Source organism: Diaphorina citri, unplaced genomic scaffold (assembly GCF_000475195.1).
Source record: "Diaphorina citri unplaced genomic scaffold, Diaci psyllid genome assembly version 1.1 scaffold436, whole genome shotgun sequence".
Taxonomy (NCBI): domain Eukaryota; kingdom Metazoa; phylum Arthropoda; class Insecta; order Hemiptera; family Psyllidae; genus Diaphorina; species Diaphorina citri.
In genome coordinates, this window is record NW_007377871.1 from 98,005 (window position 1) to 125,165 (window position 27,161).

The 27,161-nt window shown below is 37.1% G+C and overlaps 1 protein-coding gene across 1 annotated transcript in view; it reads left to right on the plus strand.

Annotated features, from left to right (window-relative positions):
* Positions 1-27,161, plus strand: part of LOC103508816 (mediator of RNA polymerase II transcription subunit 13) — an 82,736-nt gene that overhangs the window by 14,172 nt on the left and 41,403 nt on the right. Inside the window, 3 exon segments of the mRNA XM_026823318.1 lie at positions 10,163-10,247; positions 11,786-12,069; positions 13,377-13,535. Coding sequence (XP_026679119.1) covers positions 10,163-10,247; positions 11,786-12,069; positions 13,377-13,535 — 528 coding nt within the window.

The following is a 27,161-nucleotide window of genomic DNA, read 5'->3' on the forward strand; positions in this document are numbered from 1 at the left end:
GATCTTGATTCTAATACAGTCATTTCAAAATTCCATTCTCACGTGTTGGGGATTTTTTCTCTTCATCCAAGATTCCTACTAGGAATTTCCTAGAGTTACGTATGCATTTAAGTTTCTACTTGCTAAAAAATCATTACCTTTGATTTGTTTGTTTGTTTTGTTTTTTTTTTTTTTTGCAATGGCCAAAATGTTAGAAAATTAGAATCGATAGGAAAACATGTAAGCTCGGATTTTTATTTACTTATTCCTTGGGTTTCTTTTCTCTTTCTTGTCCCTATTCTTATCCGAGAAAGATTCGAGCAAAACAAAACCGTTGAGAATCGCGTGGAGGAAACGGTGTTACAAACTGTTACATCGATATCAACCGGTGTGCTGTACACCGCGATAACATAAAATCTAGGTCATCAACCTCTCGCTCTTCGGGTCTTCTGGTTCGGTGAGCGTTTGCTATGCTGAACATGAACACTGAAGACTTCTCTTACCCTTACCTACCATCGTACCTTGGCCACCTCTACACTCCAGACATGAGCTCTTTCCTTGATTCTCACATGAACTGGGGCTGTCTAAATCTAGGATAACCGAAAGTAAAAATGTAGAGAGTGGGACCCAAAAAATAGTAGGTAAAAAATTTGGTTACCATGACAATATAGACTCCAGTACTGAATTACCTACCATCGTACCTTGGCCACCTCTACACTCCAAATGGCAGGATTTTCACACTGTGAGCTCTTCCACCCAACTGAACATGGGTACTACGAAATTAAAGTGCCTCCTACAGTTAATACTCCGTCAGGCTCTACTCTGTTTGTTCGAGACTTATGAATGAATAAGAAATACTACGTTGTAAAATGTTTTGTGTATGTGTGTGTTGGGTTCCCGTACACTGAATCTCGACCTCATTCTGCATTACCGCAATATGAATCTCTTGCTTGTGCTGTATGATGCTTAATTCCGTCTCAACTCCGTAGCTCTGGAAATAAAGAAATTGTCCATCCGTAGTATGTCCCTCATCAGATGGTCGAGAAAATGAGTGCATGGGATTACTTTAATTTTATTGTTATTTTTATTGATTTATTATTTAAAATCTGTAAATATACAAACTTGTACCTACATAATCTACATATTATGTAGGTAGGCAGGACATGGAAGGAGCCCGGATATTATTTCTTCCAAAGGGTTTTAATTAAACCCAAAGCTTTCCTACATTTAACCCTGTTGTGTTATTAAGCTGTGTCCACACATAGTGACAGCTACATACCAAATTTCAAGTCGCTAGCTCTTACCGTTCTCGAGATATTTTGTTTACAGACAGGAGAGATACACACACGGACCAATGGCTGAAACTTTGGATTTAGGCTCTAGGGACCTCAAAACGTATTTTGGCATCAAAAACTGACCATCGAAAATTTGATCTGATTACAATAGGTACCTACTTTCCTTCCTATAGGATAAGGAAAGTAAAAAATGGTGTTTTGGATTATTATTCTGAAATCCAATTTTATCTAGTGTAAGAGGCCCGGGAAAGATTTTTTTCTAGTCCCATTTTGTTTAATGTTTATGTTTAATGTTTAATGTTTTATTTTCTTTATTAGACAATAACAAGTAAATACAAATACAAGAGGACCCTTCCTAAGACACAATGCTTCTAAGAAGGATATTATTACAACAGATAGTTTACTTAACTATATAAATAAAAAATATAAATGAATAAAAGGAAAGATTTTTTCTAGTCCCATTTTGACTTCGAATCTTGTATTTATTTACAAAATTACTACAAAATAGGTACATAGTTACTAACCAACCTCCGTGGTGCAGTGATTAGCACGGTGGACTATGAATCTGGAGACTCTTTGCAAATGACTCGAAAACACATTTACCCCTAAAATTACCTATGTATTTAATTTTTTGGACAATCTTATATAACCCCCCTTCCTTGAAAATCTCGGATAAAGTCCGATGAAGCCAAGTCACTGCACTGGTGAAACCGCAGTGTTAAACAGAGAAATAATTCAATTAGGAGATGACCAAAAGGATAATCATTATCTGTCCAGCGTATTTCGCTTCGCGCCTCAAACGTTGCGGTAAGTGAAAAGACGAATATAAAAAAAAAAAAAAACAGAAGGATCGAGAAAATACAGGAAAGAGGAGAGAAAGAGAGAATCGGAAGAAGGAAGACGAGAAAACGGGAGAAAAGGGAGGGAGAAGAGGGAGACATGGAAAAGCGTCGAGTTTTTGTGATAAATATTGTAAGGTATATGCTCATAGCGTTGCTATGGTTACCGATCATCACGCTTGCACACTATATTAGATACGGGGTGCACCCTATTTCAACGGCTTACTTTCTATCGTTCTCGTGTTGACCCAGCACCTAAATGGGAAGCATTGTGTCTCTTCTCATAAATAAAATATTGCCGTATTCTAATCTGTGTTTCTCAAAATTCAAAAAGAATAAAAATATTTGAAAAGTAGAAAAATATGTAAAATAAAGCCTCGCGCGAGAACTCAATAATACCTAGTATGAAATAAAATGAAATGAATATTGGAAAATACCGGGTCCATCATCAGATTGAACTGTTGTACAAAGCGTTACCTACTGTACATGTTACATAACACAGTTGTAGTTTGATTTTTTTAGCATCTACTGTTAAAAAAAAATCTATGACAAAGGCCATTATACGAAATGAACAGTAATGGCCCTTCTTTGACAGATCTTCTCATCTATGTTTAATATACTAGCAAGCAAGTTCAGTGGTTTGATTTTTTTTTAGCATCTACTGTTAAAAAAAATCTATGTTACCTACTGTACATGTTACATAACACAGTTGTAGTTTGATTTTTTTAGCATCTACTGTTAAAAAAAAATCTATGAAAAAGGCCATTATACGAAATGAACAGTAATGGCCCTTCTTTGACAGATCTTCTCATCTATGTTTAATATACTACGATTATCTGGGTGCACTCGGGGTTGAATGGTAGAGATTGCCCTGGGCAATAACTTCGCCCTTTGTTTGTAATTTCTTGTATTTGCGTGTGCATTGAATGACTTCGAATCTTTTGTTTATTTACACTATTACTACTAAATAGGTACAAAGTTACTAACCAAACTCCGTGGTGCAGTGATTAGCACGGTGGACTATGAATCTGGAGACTCTTTGCAAATGACTCGGAAACACATTTACCCCTAAAATTACCTACGTATTTAATTTTTTGGACAATCTTATATAACCCCCCTTCCTTGAAAATCTCGGATAAAGTCCGATTAAGCCAAGTCACTGCACTGGTGAAACCGCAGTGTTTAAACAGAGAAATAATTCAATTAGGAGACGACCAAAAGGATAATCATTACCTGTCCAATGTGATTCACTTCGCGCCTCAAATGTTGCGGTGAGTGAAAAGACGAATATAAAAAAACAGAAGGATCGAGAAAATACAGGAAAGAGGAGAGAAAGAATCGGAAGAAGGAAGACGAGAAAACGGGAGAGAAAGGAGGGAGACATGGAAAAGCGTCGAGTTTTCGTGATAAATATTGTAAGGTATATGCTCATAGCGTTGCTATGGTTACCGATCATCACGCTTGCACACTGAGACATGGAAAAGCGTCGAGTTTTCGTGATAAATATTGTAAGGTATATGCTCATAGCGTTGCTATGGTTACCGATCATCACGCCTGCACACTATATTAGATACGGGGTGCACCCACAGGACCCGCGAGGTTTTTGTCCCCCATAATCGTCCCCCCGATTATCTGAGTGCACTCGGGGTTGAATGGTAGAGATTGCCCTGGGCAATAACTTCGCCCTTTGTTTGTAATTTCTTGTATTTGCGTGTGCATTGAATTATAACCATTAAATAGTCTATAATGTAAATTGAGAATATTAATTATGTCCTCCCCCACAATGGGCCCCCTTTGACGCCCTTGGTGGGGCTGCGCTGTGGTGAATACTCTTTGAAACAGCAAGGTCGAACAGGATTATTAGTTTCTTTGTCCGACCAGCAGCCAAGATTGGTTAAAAAGTTTAAAATCAACCAATTAGATTGCTCAAAGAGTTAAACCGAGTTGAAAGTTAGATTGTTATCCCGGCCGTTAGTCGACTACATGATTATGATATGTGATGTCGAACAATATAGGAACCAGATAAGATCCTTGAGGAACTCCAAAAGAACCAACAAAAGACCGAGAAACAGCAAAAAGAATAAAAATATTTGAAAAGTAGAAAAATATGTAAAATAAAGCCTCGCGCGAGAACTCAATAATACCTCGTATGAAATAAAATGAAATGAATATTGGAAAATACCGGGTCCATCATCAGATTGAACTGTTGTACAAAGCGTTACCTACCGTACATGTTACATAACACAGTTGTAGTTTGATTTTTTTAGCATCTACTGTTAAAAAAAATCTATGAAAAAGGCCATTATACGAAATGAACAGTAATGGCCCTTCTTTGACAGATCTTCTCATCTATGTTTAATATACTAGAAGGCCAACAAAAAGAATACCTGAAACAGTAGAAAGACAACCAATTTGTCGAAGACCCCTACGACTAAATATTGCCGCGGTCAAAGCTTTGTTCAGGTCTTTAAAGAGGCCGCGGATTCGATTCCCGCCCGGGGCGGATTTTATCCTGAATGGACAATGTTTGTTCTCGGAACGACTGGCTTTCTCCTATCCTATCTTCCTTCCCTCTTCGATTTCGGGACGATGAGACATTAGCAGTTCCCTCTATCAAACCTCTTGGGAAAAAAGGTCTTTTGCTCTTGGCGGGCCGCACGACCCTGTACTCAAATAATGTGTACAATATTATTTTTTAAGCAGAAACATGACGGGGTACGGCGATGAGTGGAAGAATCTGACGTTTGTGTTGCACACGGAGGGGTTTTTTTTTTGTTTTAGTTAACTTTCTCCAATTTTCCTCTCTCTTTTCTAGATTTTCTCCCGCTTTCTCGATTTTTTTACCTCTTGTTGTTTCCCCATTCTTTTCCTTTCTCCTATTCTTTTTCTCATCTTGTTTTCTTCGATTTCGTGCGCCGTCGTGTCTTTTCAGTTTTCTCTCTGGTTACGTAAATCGGGAGAAAATTGGAGAGAGAGAATAGATGTCAGGGGGGAGAAAAAGTGAAAAGGGGAAGAAAGGGAACGGTGAAGGTGCGAGGAAGACAGGACGAAAGTTGAGAAAGGGGAAGTGGATATTGTGGGAGGAAGAGGGCGACGAAAAAAGTGGACAAAGGGGATGATATGTCTTGTTTTCTTCGATTTCGTGCGTCGTCGTGTCTTTTCAGTTTTCTCTCTGGTTACGTAAATCGGGAGAAAATTGGAGAGAGAATAGATGTCAGGGGGGAGAAAAAGTGAAAAGGGGAAGAAACGGAACGGTGAAGGTGGGAGGAAGAGAGGACGAAAGTTGAGAAAGGCGAAGTGGATATTGTGGGAGGAAGAGGGCGACGAAAAAAGTGGACAAAGGGGATGATATTGTCAAGGCTATGGTTTTGTACAACCAGAGTGTGAAAAGGGGAAGAAACGGAACGGTGAAGGTGGGAGGAAGACAGGACGAAAGTTGAGAAAGGGGAAGTGGATATTGTGGGAGGAAGAGGGCGACGAAAAAAGTGGACAAAGGGGATGATATTGTCAAGGCTATGGTTTTGTACAACCAGAGCCTTGATAATAACTAGCTTTTATTAGGGTAATAACGCGTCAGTTATTGCTGCTACTGAGTTCTATACACATGTGTTGGAACTGGTAGTAGTGTAGTGTAGACGACGTTGATCTAAAAAAAAAAAATGATAGTTATGTCTAGATTCGAACAATTTGTAAAATTTGGGTAGCGTAAAATCCTTTGACTCCAGAAATAAAAGAGAGTTGTTTGACATTGCGGTTTGAACGAAAAGAATTTAGAATTTGTCTTCCTTATCCTGCTCGAATAGGACTGATAAGTCCCTTTACCACCGCAGTCTAAACAAGATATTGAATATTTTTGATCTAAAAAAAAAAAAATCATAGTTATGTCTAGATTCGAACAATTTGTAAAATTTGGGTAGCGTAAAATCCTTTGACTCCAGAAGTAAAAGAGAGTTATGTGACATTGTGGTTTGAACGAACAGAATTTAGAATTTGTCTTCCTTATCCTGCTCGAATAGGACTGATAAGTCCCTTTACCACCGCAGTCTAAACAAGATATTGAATATTTCTAAACCGCAGTCTAAAAAGAAAGACACAATAAAAAATAACAACTAGAAGATTAGAATATTATGAACGAAAATGAACCTCAAAGTTGAACAACAAGGAGGAACAGAGGGAGAGAATCCGAAGTAGGGTACCTAACAATGTTGTAAAAGAAAGTATTTTAAACCTAGTTTAAACGCAGATTATGCCCGCCGTTATTAAAGTAATACCCCCCCCCCTTATTTATACGTATAAATGAGTAATACGCGATTCAAGCGAACATCTATAAAGACCTGGGAGTTACCTTCGAGAAAAACCTTGACTTTAAAAAAACATCTCGAAGCAACACAGAAAAAAGCATTCCAAAGGCTTGGTATGATAATCCGTTTCTCCAGACCCATCCAAGACCTTGATGCCCTAAAACTCGTATACCAATCCCTGGTAAGATCAATACTTGAGTACAGTTCAATAGTATGGTCCCCCCGTACTCAGGTTGACATCAATTTTTTAGAAAAAATCCAGGGAAGATTCACCCGGTTTAACAAGGAGAACAAATTTTATCCTCTCTATCCTAATTACATAGAATATGACCTTCTTATTGATCATTTTGGTCTAAGCTCATTAAAGGATAGAAGAGATAAAATGCAACTTAAATTCATTGAAAATGTGGTAAGTGGATCTGATGAACATCCTTACGTGAATTGAACGTCTCTGAAAAAGTCCAACTGAAAAAGACCTTAGACTCAGACCCGCACCTACAAGAAAACTCCATGTCCCTAATAAAAAGGAGACTTATTTGTATAAGTCCCCCATTGTCAAGGCTATGGTTTTATACAACCAGAGCCTTGATAATGACTAGCTTTTATTAGGGTAATAACGCGTCAGTTATTGCTGCTACTGAGTTCTATACACATGTGTTGGAACTGGTAGTAGTGTAGACGTTGATCTAAAAAAAAAAAAAAGTACAAAGGCAATTGGCATGGTAAGGTTTGGTGAGTTTGGGTTATTTCTGAGTGAAAAACACCATAGTAATATCTTTGGGTAAGTTTTATTAAGTTCGGGTCGTTTCCGAGTGAAAAAATACCATAAATCCTTTGACTCCAGAAGTAAAAGAGAGTTATTTGACATTGTGGTTTGAACGAACAGAATTTAGAATTTGTCTTCCTCATCCTGCTCGAATAGGACTGATAAGTCCCTTTACCACCACAGTCTAAACAAGATATTGAATATTTCTAAATTGCAGTCTAAAAAGAAAGACACAATAAAAAAATAACAACTAGAAGATTAGAATATTATGAACGAAAAGAAGAAGAGAGAAAAAAAAATGAAAATAATATTTAAAGTAGCTACTCAGTTGTCCTCACGATGCTCAGTGCACCCCGCACTCCAAGCAGAGAGCCGAAAAAACTTCGACCCCGCCGGGAATCGAACCCGGGATTTCCAGTGTGCAAGCCGAGCGTGATAACCTCTCGGCCACGGAGCTCGAAGAATCCGTAGTGTCCCAAATGTTCTTCCTCGTCTTCTTCTTCTTTTGAGCAATTTTAGAGTTCACTGGAACCTAGAGTTTACTGGAACCACCACTCAGCAGAGAATCCGAGGGAAGAAGGGAATGAAAATATGATCGAAAAGGGAGAAAAAGAAGGCGAGGGAGGGAAAAAGGGGGGAAAGGTCTACTGGAGGGAGGGGAAAAGAAGTTAACACGCGCAAAAACATTATCCGATACTCTCTCGGTGTTGGGGGTGGTAGGGGGAGGAAAAATCTGTTTATCCCTTTTATAACAACTAGAAGATTAGAATATTATGAACGAAAATGAACCTCAAAGTTGAACAACAAGGAGGAACAGAGGGAGAGAATCCGAAAGTGTATCAAAAACAAAACAAGACATAGACAAAGGTTTAGAGAAGCGAGACATACAGACAAAAAGTCCATGTGCACTCCTTAGCACGTGGCGAGAGAAAGAGGTTTCTGTTCCTCTTGTCATTTAACAGCTTCTCTTAGGAAGACACATTTTTTCCTCTTATAGACATTTCTGTGCTTTGTCTCTTTCCGCAGTTTTAATGAGGGGATTGAGGAGTTTCCTAGGGTTTATGTAACATATCCCTTTTCCCCTCTTCCGGCCCGTACACACATTTGACTTTCTCCCTCCCATGGTCCCTTACACATGTAGATACACTTCTGAGGTTTTTACCGTGTGATCATTTTTGGGGAGGTTGGTGGGAGGGAAGGCAGGCAATATTTTGCCTGCCTTCCCTCCCACCTTGGGAAAGGTCTACTGGGGAATAGGGAACGGTCCCCTTCATCAAATCTGTTAATAGAATAGTTTTTATTTTTTAATATTTAAACAAGGTTTTTATTTACATATGTTTAAACTACACCTATGAAATATATAAGACCTTGTTTAGACTGCGTACTTTCTATTACCCTTACGTATAGGCTATACGTAAGGGTAATAGAAAGTAAAAGAGGGAAGGCAGGCAATATTTTTACTTTCTATTACCCTTACGTATAAAAGAGGGAAGGCAGGCAATATTTTTACTTTCTATTACCCTTACGTATAGGCTATACGTAAGGGTAATAGAAAGTAAAAATATTGAGGCAGGCAAAGAGGGAGGGAAAAAGGGGGGAAAGGTCTACTGGAGGGAGGGAAAAAGAAGTTAACACGCGCAAAAACATTATCCGATACTCTCTCGGTGTTGGGGGTGGTAGGGGGAGGAAAAATCTGTTTATCCCTAGAACTTTCTATTACCCTTACGTATAGGGAACCTATACGAGGAAAGAGAAAGTATTGCAATCGGTCCAAATTTTATACTCTCATCCTATGTTTAAAAAGTATGCACCTCTTGAATTCGAAATTTTAATTTTGGTAAACATGAAATAGAATGCTTAACCAGCCTAGTTAGCTTGGAATTTGGTGCACCTTCCTTGTAAGCGCCAGGTCGTGGGTTTGATTCCCGCCCGGGGTGAACTTTATCCTAAACAGATGAGGTTTGTTCCCGGAACGACTGGCCAGACCTCCGTTGTTACGGTCCCCTTCATCAAATCTGTTAATAGAAGCTGTTAATTTTGGTAGATTTACAAGTAATAACACATTGTTTTGTTTGGTTTTTCAGAGGGGGAGCAAGGATCCTGGGAAAGTGGTTTATCCTATGAATGTCGCTCGTTGCTTCATAGAGCAATAGGTAGGTACAAGCAAAAGGAAGGTACTATGTTTAAAAAGTATGCACCTCTTGAATTTGAAATTTTAATTTTGGTAAACATGAAATAGAATGCTTAACACCAGCCTAGTTAGCTTGGAATTTGGTGCACCTTCCTTGTAAGCGCCAGGTCGTGGGTTTGATTCCCGCCCGGGGTGGACTTTATCCTAAACAGATGAGGTTCGTTCCCGGAACGACTGGCTAGACCTCCGTTGTTACGGTCCCCTTCATCAAATCTGTTAATAGAAGCTGTTAATTTTGGTAGATTTACGAGTAATAACACAATGGATTACCTTATTTTATAGTTGACTAGGGTTCAACTAAGAACCCTAGTCAACTATAAAATAAGGTAAGCCATTATCTAATTTGGGTGTCTAATATGAATCTAATTAATAATGAGTATTGGTGGGAGGGAAGGCAGGCAATATACGAGGCTTTCCCTCGTATAGGTTCCCTATACGAGGAATGAGAAAGTATTGCAATCGGTCCAAATTTTATACTCTCATCCTATGTTTAAAAAGTATGCACCTCTTGAATTTGAAATTTTAATTTTGGTAAACATGAAATAGAATGCTTAACCAGCCTAGTTAGCTTGGAATTTGGTGCACCTTCCTTGTAAGCGCCAGGAACAATATAAATAGGTACTTAAAGATAAAACCCTAAAATAAATACATTTTTTTTTCTTTTTTTTTTCTCATTTGTCTGCACTGAAATGCCACACTAAGAAGTCTGGGGTTTGAACCCGGACTCCTTGATTCGTGGCAAGTGCGTTAGATTTACAAGTAATAACACATTGTTTTGTTTGGTTTTTCAGAGGGGGAGCAAGGATCCTGGGAAAGTGGTTTATCCTATGAATGTCGCTCGTTGCTCTTCAAAGCTCTACATAATTTAATTGAAAGGTAAGAGTTTGTCTATGTATGTTAAAGCTGTGTAGTGTGTACATACGTAACCTACGTTCCCGGAACGACTGGCTAGACCTCCGTTGTTACGGTCCCCTTGATCAAATCTGTTAATAGAAGCTGTTAATTTTGGTAGATTTACGAGTAATACCACATGGTTTTGTTTGGTTTTTCAGAGGGGGAGCAAGGATCCTGGGAAAGTGGTTTATCCTATGAATGTCGCTCGTTGCTCTTCAAAGCTCTACATAATTTAATTGAAAGGTAAGAGTTTGTCTATGTATGTTAAAGCTGTGTAGTGTGTACACACGTAACCTATTACTATTAGAAGGTTCTTCTTTGTAATAAAATCGCAAAAGATTAATGGTGATAAACGATCAAGAAAAACCTCCCAATTCTAAAAATCTGTCACGGTAATAGAAGAATTTTTCATTTCTAAAGCTCAGTTCACACGGTACGACATGTCTTCTAACTCTGTCTTTCAAAAGATCGTTGTGTGTTGCTCAAATTCCACTCGTTTAAACCTCAAAATTGTGCCAATATCGCTTACAGATGTTACGATCACGTAACCTATTACTATTAGAAGGTTCTTCTTTGTAATAAAATCGCAAAAGATTAATGGTGATAAACGATCAAGAAAAACTTCCCAATTCTAAATATCTGTCATTATAATAGAAGAATTTTTCATTTCTAAAGCTCAGTTCACACGGTACGACATGTCTTCTAACTCTGTCTTTCAAAAGATCGTTGTGTGTTGCGTAACCTATTACCATTAGAAGGTTCTTCTTTGTAATAAAATCGCAAAAGATTAATGGTGATAAACGATCAAGAAAAACTTCCCATTTCTAAAGCTCTGTCACGATAATAGAAGAATTTTTCATTTCTAAAGCTCAGTTCACACGGTACGACATGTCTTCTAACTCTGTCTTTCAAAAGATCGTTGTGTGTTGCTCAAATTCCACTCGTTTAAACCTCAAAATTGTGCCAATATCGCTTACAGATGTTACGGTCTACCAAAAGACCGGATTGGGAGATATTTAGCAAGTATACTTACCGGGCTTAGTGTGTATGTAAATTCGATGCCTTATTCTATTGGCAAAATCTCAACAATGGTCTTCTAACGATAGTTCCTTTTCTCCCCACCAGATGTCTCCTGTCGCGCGAGTTCGTACGCCTGGGCAAGTGGTTCGTACAGCCGTACGACGGTACGGAAAAGTTGGATTGAGAGATATTCAGCAAGTATACTTACCGGGCTTAGTGTGTATGTAAATTCGATGCCTTATTTTATTGGCAAAACCTCAACAATGGTCTTCTAACGATAGTTCCTTTTCTGCCCACCAGATGTCTCCTGTCGCGCGAGTTCGTACGCCTGGGCAAGTGGTTCGTACAGCCGTACGACGGTACGGAAAAGTCGTCGGAAACGGATTGGGAGATATTCAGCAAGTATACCGGGCTTAGTGTGTATGTAAATTCGATGCCTTATTTTATTGGCAAAACCTGAACAATGGTCTTCTAACAATAATACCTTTTCTCCCCACCAGATGTCTCCTGTCGCGCGAGTTCGTACGCCTGGGCAAGTGGTTCGTACAGCCGTACGACGGTACGGAAAAGTCGTCGGAAAAATCCTCACACCTCTCCTTCCGCTTTGCGTTTTTCGTACACGGCGAGAGCACGGTTTGCGCAAGCGTGGACGTACGCTGCCATCCGCCGGTGCGCTATTTGAGTCGCGCGCACCTGCTGGCTGCGCAGGCGGTCGGGAGCGCGCAGCAGGGAACCGCCACGGTGCCGGCCAGCGCGCCGACGGCGACGTCGAGTGGCGTTCAAGGTAAGTAATTTGTAGTTCAATGAACTCTAGAATTACTAGAAGACGAATGGCCGGATCCTCAATGCGAGTTGAAACTCCGTTCAAGTAAAACTATCGGATTAAGGAACTATTTCAGCCAGCCTAGTTAGCTTAGTTGGTAGCGCGTCTGCCTTGTAAGCGCTAGGCCGCGGGTTCGATTCCCGCCCGGGGCGGATTTAGCGAGTTGAAACTCCGTTCAAGTAAAAATATCGGATTAAGGAACTATTTCAACGGCTTACTTCCTATCGTTCTCGTGTTGACCCAGCACCTAAGGCTGTGTTTATGTACTGGGCTGAGCTAGGCCATCGTCGGCCTTTTTGTGTGTAAAGTTGGCGGGAAATTCGAATTTTTGATTTTTTTTCCGCAACTTGTACAATCTGAATTCAAAGTTCAGTGACCTGTAGTTCTGTAGAACTCTAAACAGAGAGAAATCCTCGATGGCCCCAACGTGGCCTGACGGACCCTAGTAGTAAGAGTTGGCACTGTGCACTACGGACATTGGGCTGGGTCAAGGTTACTGCACTCGAAGTGTACAGGGTCACGCCTTCCAGAGTTGTTTACAAACTAACACTTCTACAAATCTCTTGGTCTGAACGGAAAAACCGAGTTCGAAATTCCGATCGAATTTTTGCATTTGTTCTCGCAGAGTTGGTCCGATTTTGATGAAATTTGACAAAAAAAAAAAAAAAGCTAAAGGAAAAACCTGTTTGAATAAAAAAAAAGGGATTTAGCTAAAAAGAGTCTAGGTGCCTGTGCAATTTCAACTGTATTATATTCGCATTATTATTTCCTAATTCCCCCTGCAGTGATACTGGCTCCGTTCGGACTGGCCGGGACACTCACCGGCCAAGTAGACAAATCTCTTGGTCTGAACGGAAGAACCGAGTTCGAAATTCCGATCGAATTTGGCATTTGTTCTCGCAGAGTTCGTCCGATTTTGATGAAATTTGACAAAAAAAAAACAAGCTGGGCCCGTCCCTCCGGGAATTTTTTAGCCCGTAGTTTATTCGATCCACTATTTTCGTGTTCCTGGTAAAAAGACCTTTAATTTGATGTATAGGTCGACCAGGTTTGGATTCTATGGGGACAGACAGACGACACCGAAGCGAATACAATAGTCCGTCCACTATACCTTTTATTATTGGTAATAATAAAGGAAGGACGGACTAAAAAAACTAAAAGAAAAACCTGTTTGAATAAAAAAAGGGATTTAGCTAAAAAGAGTCTAGGTGCCTGTGCAATTTCAAATGTATTATATTCGCATTATTATTTCCTAATTCCCCCTGCAGTGATACTGGCTCCGTTCGGACTGGCCGGGACACTCACCGGCCAAGTATTCAAAGCTATGGACACGGCCGCACATAGACTACTGGACGAGTGGCGGCACTTCTACCCCCTCCACACACCCGAAACCGTGGACATACCGCCAGTTGTGGAAGTTATTGTGGGTAAGTACACACTTTATGGTGGATTTCACCAATGACTTAATGGGAGAATTTTCAATAAAAAAGGAGTTTTAATAATAATAATTACTAGCAGAAATCCGGAGCGAAGCGACGGGTTTCGGCTAGTAAATGATAAATATTTATGTTAGACCAAGTATTTTTTTCCCCCCATTAGGTGCTTTAACACTTGCGTGTCATTGAAATTATCGTAAACATTGTTCAAATTAATTAATGAATTACCGACCATTCGTAATTTTAATCCAATTTTTTCGTGTCTGCTGAAAATGCTGAATCTCAATTCCTTCAACCTTCTCTCAATTTCAACTTGGCTATGTTTTTCCTTAGGGGTTTCACGTTCAATTATAACAGAACCAATTGTAACAATAGATCAGTTGCGCTTACTTGGGTGATGTTTCAAAGTCATAGAGCAGGAAAAATGAGGACCAACGGAATTTTTCTTTTTGTTATAATGGGAGAATTTTCAATAAAAAAAGGAGTTTAAATAATAATTACTAGCAGAAATCCGGAGCGAAGCGACGGGTTTCGGCTAGTAAATGATAAATATTTATGTTAGACCAAGTATTTTTTTAAACCAATTGTAACAATAGATCAGTTGCGCTCACTTGGGTGATATTTCAAAGTCATAGAGCAGGAAAAATGAGGACCAACGGAATTTTTCTTTTTCTTCTACGTATTTTATTTATATATATATAAAAAAATATATACTTTTCGAAAATAGTTTGATTGTTGTTTACAAATGCAAAGGAATCATCTATTAGGCCATTTCCCTAAAGGTACAAAACTACAAACGACAACAAGTTGGCTGTCGTTAGCATCAAGTGATTTTCCGCGTCGTCCGGTCAGATGGTCGCCACAGCCGCCGTTGCTGCACGCTAGATGGACGCCGAAAAGCTCGTGTTCCTGTGCTTGTTCACCTCACGGGTTGTCGTAGCTAGAACTCGGGTTTTGGCTTTGAGCGGATTCGAGGATTCGAGGAAAGGGTTGGGGACCAAAGCACCCTGCGAAGAAATTAAGCAATAATCGTACGTAAAAGTTGAAAAACTCTACGTGAAAATTTAAAGAAATACATAAAAAAAATCGTACGTAAAAGTTTTAAAAACATCGTATTTACGTAAAAGTTAAAAAAAAAAAAATAAATAAAAAAATAAAAATTGTACCAAAAAATCATACGTAAAAGTTTTAAAAACATCGTACGTAAAAGTTTTAAAAATATCGTACCTAAAAGTTGGAAAATAATCGTACTTGAAAGTTTTAAAATCATCGCACGTAAAAGCTTCAGATGGACGCAGAAAAGCTCGTGTTCTTGTACTTGACCACTTGCTGACGGGTTCCCGTACCTACAACCTGGGTTTTGGCCATGAGCGGATTAGAGGATTTGAGGAGAGGTTTGGGGACCGATGGTACTAAATCGAGAAAGGTGGGATCCCAAGCACCCTGCGAAGAAAGTACGAGAAAGTTGAAAAAAATAATACACTCGAAACGGGTTTTGGCTGTGAACGGATTAGAGGATTTGAGGAGAGGGTTGGTGACCGATGGTACTAAATCGAGAAAGGTGGGATCCCAAGCACCCTGCGAAGAAAGTACGAGAAAGTTGAAAAAAATAATACACTCGAAAAGTACTATACCTACATGTACTTAGTGGAACTTGAAAAGATTGTTGTAATAAGAAAGTAAGCAATAAATCTATTATTATTATTATAAACGTAGAAGAAAATTATACTTGAAAGTTTAAAGAAAATCGTACTTAAAAGTTTTAAAAATATCGTACGTAAAAGTTTTAAAAATATCGTACCTAAAAGTTGGAAAATAATCGTACTTAAAAGTTTTAAAAACATCGCACGTAAAAGCTTCAGATGGACGCAGAAAAGCTCGTGTTCTTGTACTTGACCAATTGCTGACGGGTTCCCGTACCTACAACCCGGGTTTTGGCTTTGAGCGGATTAGAGGATTTGAGGAGAGGGTTGGTGACCGATGGTACTAAATCGAGAAAGGTGGGATCCCAAGCACCCTGCGAAGAAAGTACGAGAAAGTTGAAAAAAAAATAATACACTTAAACGTAGAAGAAAATTATACTTGAAAGTTTAAAGCAAATCCTACTTAAAAGTTTTAAAAATATCGTACGTAAAAGTTTTAAAAAATTCGTACCTTAAAGTTTTTTAAAAAAGTTGTACGTAAAAGTTTCACGCCAGATGGACGCGGAGAAGCTTGTATTCTTGTTCAAGTCCTCACGTCGTACCTCAAAGTTTTGTTTTTTTTATTTAATTATTATTATTTAAATCGTACACAAATGTTTTAAAAATATCGTACCTACGCAAATGTTTTAAAAATAACGTAGGTACGTACCTACATAAGTTTTTTTTTTTTTTTTTTTTTTTTTTTTTTTTTGTTGTGAAAAAAGATGACTAGGGTTATCTTTTGAAATGGACTGATTTTTAGTCCGTCCTTCCTTTATTATTACTAATAATAAAAGGTATAGTGGACGGACTATTGTATTCGCTTCGGTGCCTGTCTGTCAGTTTGTCAGTCAGTCCGTCAGTCTGTCCCCATAGAAGGACTTATCCAAACCTGGTCGACCTATATATCAAATTAAAGGTCTTTTTACCAGGCCAGTTTCCCATGAAGATGCCTATAAAATAGGCGAAACTCGAGTCGGAGTAGAAAAACACAAATACCTAGTATCCAGTAATAATAAAAACGGTAAGAATAAGGGAAGTATGGGGTCAAACATACCCTGAAAATGGATCGAGAGAGGACAGGGAATTTTTAATTGTGTTAAGCATATTTTAAATGCTTGTCACAAATATCGTTCCCCGATTATTACACCTAGATAAATTTTATGATTTGGCTTGGACTCGAACCACCAACCTCCAGATCCAAAGTCCAACGCGTTAACAAGTGCACCACTGAGGTTGGTTGATTGAGAGAGTAGAATAGAATTTGCCTTGTTTATCCTGCTCGAATAAGACTAAGGAGTCCCCTTTTCCCCAGCAGTCTAAACAAGGTGTCGTGTGTTTTATGGGTTTTGATGATATATGATTTTTTACTTTCTATTACCCTTACCTATAGGGAACCTATACAAGGTTACTTGAAAGTATTGGACGTGTGAGTCGTGAAACCGCCCCCCGCCTGAGTGGACTTTGTTTATAGCAGGGTTTATACGCGAGCTATAAAAGTCATGGAATCTGAAAATCGGCCAAATAGTAATGGAAAATTTCCGTAAATTTTCTGCAAAAGTCATGGAATCTGAAAATCGGCCAAAAAGTCATGGAAAATAGTAGGATTTTCTGGAAAATTTTGCGTAAATTTTCTGGAAAAGTCATGAAATGGTCATAGAATTCAATTCCGGGAAAGGCGTATAAACCCTGTTTAACCTAAGAGTGCCACTTGTCTGTCGTTCGAAAAAAAAAAAAAAAAAATGTACCACTGAGGGAGGTTGGTTGGTGGAGGAGAAAGTAGAATAGAATTTACCTTGTTTATCCTGCTCGAATAAGACTAAGAAGTCCCCTTTTCCCCAGCAGTCTAAACAAGGTTTGTTTGTTTTATGGGTTTTGATGATATATGATTTTTTACTTTCTATTACCCTTACCTATAGGGAACCTATACAAGGTTACTTTCTATTACCCTTACCTATAGGGAACCTATACAAGGTTCATAGAAAGTATTGCAATCGGTCCAAATTTTCAAAATCGGGAGATGGGTGGCCTTGAGTTGCAAAAGTACTCAAAAATCGCACGTAAAATGTTAAAGGAAAAAAAAAAAAAAAAAAAAAAAACGAACGCAAAAGTTTTAAAATATTTTACTTAGGGAACCTGTACCTATAGGGAACCTATACAAGGTAATGAGAAAGTATTGCAATCGGTCCAAATTTTCAAAATCGGGAGATGGGTGGCCTTGAGTTGCAAAAGTACTCAAAAATCGTACGTAAAATGTTAAAGGAAAAAAAAATCGTATGTAAAAGTTTTAAAAATATTGTACGTAATGTTAAAAGAAATTATTATGTTTTAACTCGACCATTTTGCATTTGGTTTAGATGTTGTGTGTTCCGCTATAAATCCCGATGGCGTGGTCTGATTTTGATAAAATTTGGTACACATCAAGACACGTCGATCCTTGAAGACATTTTTATCAAAGCAGGACATTTTTCTAAATCGTAAATTTGTCGAAAATTCAAATAGGTACAAAGTTAAACAACAATTGTCGATATGAAAGGACGTTATTGTTAAAGTCTCAGCTTAGGCAAAAGAATCTGAGTGAGGTCTACAGTTCACAAATTGTCGATATGAAAGGACGTTATTGTTAAAGTCTCAGCTTAGGCAAAAGAATCTGAGTGAGGTCTACAGTTCACAGAACCACTAGTTAAAATTGTACGTAAAAGTAAAAAATAAATCGTACGTTACATCTTCCTTTTTTATATGCTTATTTTTTTGGGGGGTCTTTAAACTTAAACAAGCAGGGTCCGTCCCTCCGGGAATTTTTTAAGCCCGTAGTGATTAGAGAAAATCAGTACCTATGTACCTACCTAATTTGTTTAATATTCAGTTTATTATTATTCTCTTTAAACTTCAAAAATCAGTCCATTTCAAAAGATAACCCTAGTCATCCAACTCCTGGGTTCTACTTACCTCAATTTGGTTTACGAAGAAAATCAGAATCATCACTTTGATCAATAGGCGGACTCGAAAATGACTGAGATAATGCCTCCAGCTTTGCATTGTTAAAGAACTAATTAAATTTACCTAGAAAACCTGGAAAAGTCATAGAATCTAAAAATCGACCATAAAAGTCATGGAAAATCGTGAAGATTCAAAGAAAACCTGGAAAAGTCATGGAATTTGCCATCCGGTCAAAAATTAAAAATGTTCAAATTGAGTATCAAGTTTTTCCGAAAAACTGCCTGCGGCGCATTTCCCCTCATATTCCTTGACGTTCTGCATATTGCATATTTATTTAAATGAAGGGGTAATCTTACTGATTTTTAAGTACCTCTGCCCCCTAATTTTTCTGGAAAAGTCATGGAAATTTTCTGAAAAAGTCATGGAATAGTCATGAAATTTCATTCCGGGAAAAGCGTATAAACCCTGAATAATATTAAATTTAAAATGTCCTTCGGCAGTATACTAAAATTATTTTTAAATAACAAATTTTTTTATAAAATATTTACGATGAAGAGCGTACCTGATATTGAATGTATGCTGACGTACTTCTACATAAAAGAAAAATATTATTCAATTGATGTTTAATAATTTATTTTTAACAAGCTGGGCCCGTCCCTCCGGGAATTTTTCAGTCCGTAGTTTATTCGATCGTAGTTAAAGAAAATCAGTACCTATGTAGGTACCTGATCTAATTTGTTTAATATTCAGTTTATGATTATTATTGATTTGATTTTTGATGTTGGATTCAAAGAAAACCTGGAAAAGTCATGGAATTTGCCATCCGGTCAAAAATTAAAAGTGTTCAAATTAAGTATCAAGTTTTTCCGAAAAACAGCCTGCGGCGCATTTCCCCTCATAATCCTTGACGTTCTGCATATTGCATATTTATTTAAATGAAGGGGTAATCTTACTGATTTTTAAGTACCTCTGCCCCCTAATTTTTCTGGAAAAGTCATGGAATAGTCATGAAATTTCATTCCGGGAAAAGCGTATAAACCCTGAATAATATTAAATTTAAAATGTGCTTCGGCAGTATACTAAAATTATTTTTAAATGACAAATATTTTGATAAAATATTTACGATGAAGAGCGTACCTGATATTGAATGTATGCTGACGTACTTCAACATAAAAGAAAAATATTATTCAATCGATGTTTAATAATTTATTTTTAACAAGCTGGGCCCGTCCCTCCGGGAATTTTTCAGTCCGTAGTTTATTCGATCGTGGTTAAAGAAAATCAGTACCTATGTAGGTACCTGATCTAATTTGTTTAATATTCAGTTTATGATTATTATTGATTTGATTTTTGATGTTACTTTCATGTAATGATTAAAAATCAATACTAGAGCCGTTCTCCCTTTATTCCTTTTAATGTTTCCTAATAACTACCAATATAATGTTTAAGTCACCCATCCATTTATTGGCCTTGCTCGGCGTAGCTTAACATAGGTGACGCTAAAACCGGTCTTAAATTATCGACTGAAGTGTTATCTAAAACTTTCTCGCTTTGAGTTCATAGGTCGTCGCGGCAAATTTCAAGATCAGCGCTCATTTGTGTGAAAAAATGTGAAAAAATCCCCCAAAAACCAGTTTTTTTTTGTTGGTTTTTTTTTTGGCTTTTTGTTCTCTCGACAAAATTTGCACCACCACTTTCGTGTTCCTGGTAAAAAGACCTTTAATTTGATATGTAGGTCGACCAGGTTTGGATGGGCGTCGCGGCAAATTTCAAGATCAGCGCTCATTTGTGTGAAAAAATGTGAAAAAATCCCCCAAATTTGATATGTAGGTCGACCAGGTTTGGATAAGTCCTTCTATGGGGACAGACAGACACCGAAGCGAATACAATAGTCCGTCCCTTATACCTTTTATTATTACTATTGTAATTTAACAAAGGATGGACGGACTAAAAATGGACATTAAAAACAAATGTTTTTCACTATTAAAAAGAGAAAAATATAAATAAATCAAAGTATTTTTTTTCCCCCCATTAGGTGCTTTAACACTTGCGTGTCATTGAAATTATCGTAAACATTGTTCAAATTAATTAATGAATTACCGACCATTCGTAATTTTAATCCAATTTTTTCGTGTCTGCTGAAAATGCTGAATCTCAATTCCTTCAACCTTCTCTCAATTTCAACTTGGCTATGTTTTTCCTTAGGGGTTTCACGTTCAATTATAACAAAACCAATTGTAACAATAGATCAGTTGCGCTCACTTGGGTGATATTTCAAAGTCATAGAGCAGGAAAAATGAGGACCAACGGAATTTTTCTTTTTGTTTTACGACTTCTAGATACCGAGATAAATCGATTTAAAAAATACCGGTAAATCGTGAAGTTTGACGTCACGGCATACGCTCCCGTAGGCGATGACGTCATAATTCATGACTCCCGCTTTGTTTATTTGTGCGCAAGCGTTTCTGCGCATTTTGACGTGAAGTCTGACGTCACAACTCTTTGAACTTTTTAATTAGAACGGTAATTAAAAATTGAATTTTCGACCTTTTAAAATTACTTTTTTGGAGTTTTGACCTCAGATTTGGATTTTTCACAACTTTTTACGTAGGAATCGACCTTTTATTAATAATATTTTCCCAATTGCAACTCCTCCATTATTATCACAAATAAAGTATCTATCTATCTATCGATCTATTTATTGGATCACTAAAGTTAAGCAACGTGGTTGGTATCCGAATGGGTGACCATCTGGGCAATTACGTGCTGCTGGCTTTTTCTCTCTCAAGAGTTTTGATAGAGGGAACCGTACCTGCTAAGGTCTTATCGTCCAGAAAGGGAAGAGAGAAGGACATGATAGGAGAAAACCAGCCGTTCCGGGAACGAACCTTATCTGTTGATAAAATCCGCGCGGGTGGGAATCGAACCTAGCGGTTACAAAATGATTATCAAGAACACGATAATAACTTTAACAATCTGAAGAACACGTTTATTAAATCATTAATTTATTGTATAATTAATGAAAATTAACAATTTTTACTTTCTATTTTTCAAGAGGTTTGATAGAGGGAACTGTAACTGCTAAGGTCTTATACCTATACGTTATTAAACCTATAAAATACAAGAGACCTTTTTAGACTGCTGGGGTAGTAAAGTGACTTTTTAGTCTTATTCGAGCAGGATAAACATGGTAGGTATATTTCTATTCTATTCCTCTTGGACCTTTATGAACTGACGGTTTGTGGTTTCGATAGCCATAGTTGAATCAATGTCAGTTATATAGATGCAGATATACTCCCGTTGAATTCTTTTTTGAGGGTTTTTCGCTCTTTTATGGGTTTGGAAGTGTCCATGTTGGTATAAGAATTATGTTCGCCTGTGACGTCCGTCTGAGAACTGTCCCAGACGCTCTGAAATGATCAAAGAAAGATTATAATTTTTTGAAGAGGTTTCAAAGAGCTAATTGATCCCAGACGCACTGAAATGATCAAAAAAGATTATAATAAGAATTTTGAGATAGGCAATTTTTCACAAAAAAAAAAATGGACTTGAGAAAAAAAGTAGGTACATGAAGTCGTATAAAATGTAATAGAAAGTCGTGTGATGTTCACACCAGTTTTTTTTTTTTTTTTTTTTTTTTTTTTTTTTTCCCATTTTTTTTCCTTTTTTTTTTTTATTTTAAAAATTTTTTTCCAATTTTTAATTTTTTTTTTTTTTTTGATAGGGGGAACTGCAACCACGGAGTTCTTATTATCCCAGAACAGGGTGGAGAGAAAGCCACGGAACGACTGACTCTATCATTTGCCTAACTCCAGACACAAAAGGCCCACTCCGAGGCTTACACCCATATTTATGAACAAAATGCTGGCTCTTAAGTTCGTGCTAAGCATAGTCTCATCTCAAGGCATTTGATTGGTCAATTTTGACTTGAGACTGATCTAAGAACGATCATTCTTGTTCATAAATACGAGTGTTAGGTGTAGGTATTGCTGCTCTCTTTAGTTGTTGATATGAAGAATTAGTTGTTGAATATCGTCAAAAATTAGGAATCCCCAAACCGCCAAATACATAAGTCACTAGCAGTTCTAAACTCACAGGTATCACAAACAACACGTCTTCAAAAGCGTTTAACATTGTATGTACATAATGGTAGAAGTGTGGAATTGTGGATAGAAAAGCAACAGGTGCTGTATCATTAGAATCACAAACAACACGTCTTCAAAAGCGTTTAACATTGTATGTACATAATGGTAGAAGTGTGGAATTGTGGGCAAACAGCCCCAAAGGATGGGTTCAGCTTCTACGAATGCTGTGATGTCTACAAAAAGTTGTGAAAACGCTCTGCTTTACCACAAATGAAATTTGAAAAGTTTGATTGATGTGTTTTCACCTACCTCAATTTGGATGATAGCGAACATTAAGATGAGCACTTTGATCAAAGTTCGAACTTGAAAGACAGATCCAAGCATTTGTTTCCAGAGCATTTTTGCTTTCTTATTTTTCTTTCTTCGATTTTTTTTTTTAAATTTATTAACTTTTCTTTAACAATATTAATTAAAAAGTAAAAGGGAAGATTGAAATAATTAAAAAATGAAATTTTAATTTTTTTCAATGGTGAGTAGTTAGAAATACAAGAGTGATATGAATGGAAATAAAATAAAAAAAACAATATACCTACTTGTACCTATTGGTAGAGAAAATTGGAGATGATTATTTTGTTTATTTTCCATTGCAAAATAGAAACACTCGTCGCACTTGTTAGCTATTATTGTGATTAATCATAATAATTATTTTAATACTTAAATAAATAATGTTTTTACTATAATAATTATTCAAAATAATTGTCTGGGCGGGGGGACATTACAGGACCGACAATCTAGCAACTTTGGTACAAAGAGACAGTAGATTTATTTTGCAAATGCATATAAACTACAAAATCGTCGACAACACAAAGCTATACGAAAGCACTTAGTTTCTTCCATGAAAGTAAATCTAAAATTCATCAAGAAAGAACATTGATACAAGCTGTACAACAAGTAACTGATAGTGAATTAGTGACAATGGGGGTGGGGGGGGGACATAAAATGCTTTGGGTAGGCTCGCACTTCCGGGACATTCTTTACCACGAACAAATCGAGATCCATAATGCCGTAGAATTATTATCACAAATAAAGTATCTATCTATCTATCGATCTATTTATTGGATCACTAAAGTTAAGCAACGTGGTTGGTATCCGAATGGGTGACCATCTGGGCAATTACGTGCTGCTGGCTTTTTCTCTCTCAAGAGTTTTGATAGAGGGAACCGTACCTGCTAAGGTCTTATCGTCCAGAAAGGGAAGAGAGAAGGACATGATAGGAGAAAACCAGCCGTTCCGGGAACGAACCTTATCTGTTGATAAAATCCGCGCGGGTGGGAATCGGACCTAGCGGTTACAAAATGATTATCAAGAACACGATAATAACTTTAACAATCTGAAGAACACGTTTCTTAAATCATTAATTTATTGTATAATTAATGAAAATTAACAATTTTTACTTTCTATTTTTCAAGAGGTTTGATAGAGGGAACTGTAACTAACCTAGCGGTTACAAAATGATTATCAAGAACACGATAATAACTTTAACAATCTGAAGAACACGTTTATTAAATCATTAATTTATTGTATAATTAATGAAAATTAACAATTTTTACTTTCTATTTTTCAAGAGGTTTGATAGAGGGAACTGTAACTGCTAAGGTCTTATACCTATACGTTATTAAACCTATAAAATACAAGAGACCTTTTTAGACTGCTGGGGTAGTAAAGTGACTTTTTAGTCTTATTCGAGCAGGATAAACATGGTAGGTATATTTCTATTCTATTCCTCTTGGACCTTTATGAACTGACGGTTTGTGGTTTCGAGAGCCATAGTTGAATCAATGTCAGTTATATAGATGCAGATATACTCCCGTTGAATTCTTTTTTGAGGGTTTTTCGCTCTTTTATGGGTTTGGAAGTGTCCATGTTGGTATAAGAATTATGTTCGCCTGTGACGTCCGTCTGAGAACTGTCCCAGACGCTCTGAAATGATCAAAGAAAGATTATAATTTTTTGAAGAGGTTTCAAAGAGCTAATTGTAAAGGTGTGTGCATAGTCGATCGACGAGGTGAATTTATGTTTTCGAGGCAGTGTGGATTGTGGACACACCTTAACAACGGAGTTCTTATCGTCCCAAAACTGAAGAAAGAAGTACAGGATAGGGAGAAAGCCAGTCGTTCTCGTAACAACCAGTGATGGGCAAAAAAAAATAATCATAATTATGATTATGATTATAAATTATAATCACATACTCTGAAGATGTGATTATGATTACAATTATATTCGTAATCACAAGTATGAATACAATTACATTTGTATTTACAAAATCATTATAATTACGATTATAATCACATTTTTTTCCTGTGATTACGATTGTAATTATAATTTTTCCTATGAATACGATTGTAATTATAATTTTTTCCTATGAATACGAATGTAATTATAATTTTTTCCTGTGATTACGATTGTAATTATAATTTTTTCCTATGAATACGAAGGTAATTATATTTTTTTTCTATGATTACGTTTGTAATCATATGTTTTTCTGTGATTACGTTTGTAATCATATGTTTTTTACGATTACAAACGTAATCACAGGAAAAAATGTGATTACGATTGTAATCATAGAGAAAATTTGATTACGACCAAGTTTTGCATACGACTCTTATTACAGAGGAGGGTTCAATGGGCTTATACGGTCGTGGAATACCCTTTAATCGTAGAGAAGAGGGCCGTATTTAGGGCGGGCCGAGGCCCCCCCCCCCTCGAGCTTGATTTTTCTCTTTTTCTCTTGTACTGTGGGCCAGACTCCGAAAATTTGGAGCGTGCTGGTATACTCGTATATATTTTTATTATTATCATTATTATAGTCAACAACAAAATTTACAGGCTAGTATTTATTTAATGGTAACATTAGCTCCATTTTTCCTCTCCTTTCACGCGTGTGACTCGAATTATGGCCGTATTCACAGAAAGCAGGTTGTAATTACAGTCGTAATCATAGGAAAAATGTGATTACGAACGTAATCATATTTTTTCCTTTGATTATGATAGTAATCATAAGAAAATATATGATTACGTTTGTAACCACAAAAAACATATGATTACAAATGTAATCATAGAAAGAAATATATGATTACAAACGTAATCATAGAAAAAAATTATAATATTACATTCGTATCCATAGGAAAAAATTATAATTACAATCGTAATCACAGGAAAAAATTATAATTACAATCGTAATCACAGGAAAAAATTATAATTACAATCATAATCACAGGAAAAAATTATAATTACATTCGTATTCATAGGAAAAAATTATAATTACAATCGTATTCATAGGAAAAATTATAATTACAATCGTTATCACAGGAAAAAATCCCCCAAAAACCAGTTTTTTTGGTTTTATGGTTTTCTGGACAAAATTTGCACCACCACTTTCGTGTTCCTGGTAAAAAGACCTTTAATTTGTTATATAGGTCGACCAGGTTTGGATAAGTCCTTCTATGGCGTCAGACAGACCGACAGACAGACGACACCGAAGCGAATACAATAGTCCGTCCCTTATACCTTTTTATTACTATTGTAATAATAAAGGAAGTGTTCTCTTCTATTTTGTTTCTCTTTTCTTCTTTGGTCTTACCCTTGGTCTTATTCCACTTTCCTCTTATTTTTCCACTTATATTCCTTATTCCACTTATATTCTCTTTAGTTTCTCTCTTCTCTTCATTTCCTCTATTCTCTTCTTGTTGTCTTATCGTGTTTGTCATGTCATGATTATAAACCAGTCCGGATGATATTTCCAGATGTAGAAAGGGCGCTGGCAGTGTGCGGACCACGTTTCATCGGCGCCCCCTAGATGGTAGCTCGACCGCCGCCCACAATAGGTGCGTCCCTTATTTTGCTAGCCACCTAACCCTCAATGCCGCCACACCTACCTACCTTTCATATTGTCACACTCTTTATTTTACTTTCTACCTAACCTTGAACCTTAAATACACACTCACCCCTAATACGGCCGCCCACAATAGGTGCGTCCCTTATTTTGCTAGCCACCTAACCCTCAATTCCGCCACACCCAACCTACCTTTCATATTGTCACTTTCATTATTTTGCTTTGTACCTAACGTTAAACCTTATAGACACCCACCCATACCCATTTAAGCTTAATACTGCCACACCCACATTTCATACCTTAACCCACCTATCCCTAAAATTAATACACCCTTTTCACCCACTTCTGCCTTCCACTAACACCTACTTTGCATTTTCGCTTTCCTTATTCTTAAATCACCCCCCCCCCATTTTTTCCTTCTGAATGAAAATAATATTTCCTTTCATTTTGTAAATACCACCTATTTTAAGCAATTGAATTGCGATTTCATGGTGATGGATTTTATAATTAGATATTTTTTGCAAGTTTGCAACCATTGCCCTCTTGGACGCTGAATTTACCTCCTACTTTTAACCTGTTGGTTGAGCTAAGCCAAATTCTTTACTCCTCCATCCTGTTTTTCACTTGCTTAATGTATACCTTGTGTATTGGCTACACTAACCTTATTGTTGCTTTATTAAATTTATTGTATTGCTTGCTTATTTTGTACCCACTTTTTTTTCTTCTTTTATTATTGCTTTAAATTCAGAGGTTATGGCCCTGTAATTTCATGTACATACTTGTTTTATTTACCTTCTTACTTTAAATGCGGGGTGATGGTCCTGTACTTTCAAACGTCAGTCGTGATTTTATTTTACTTTTGCTAGTGTAACACTTAAACAGATTGTGACTTTTTCAAATTTCCGCCCGCTTCGGTGTAAATATTTGGTCCAAGTTTGATTCATTTCCACTTAGTCAGGGCACTTTTCCAGGTCCTTGCTTCTTATATTCCAGGGGTGGCCATAACGTGGCTCACGAA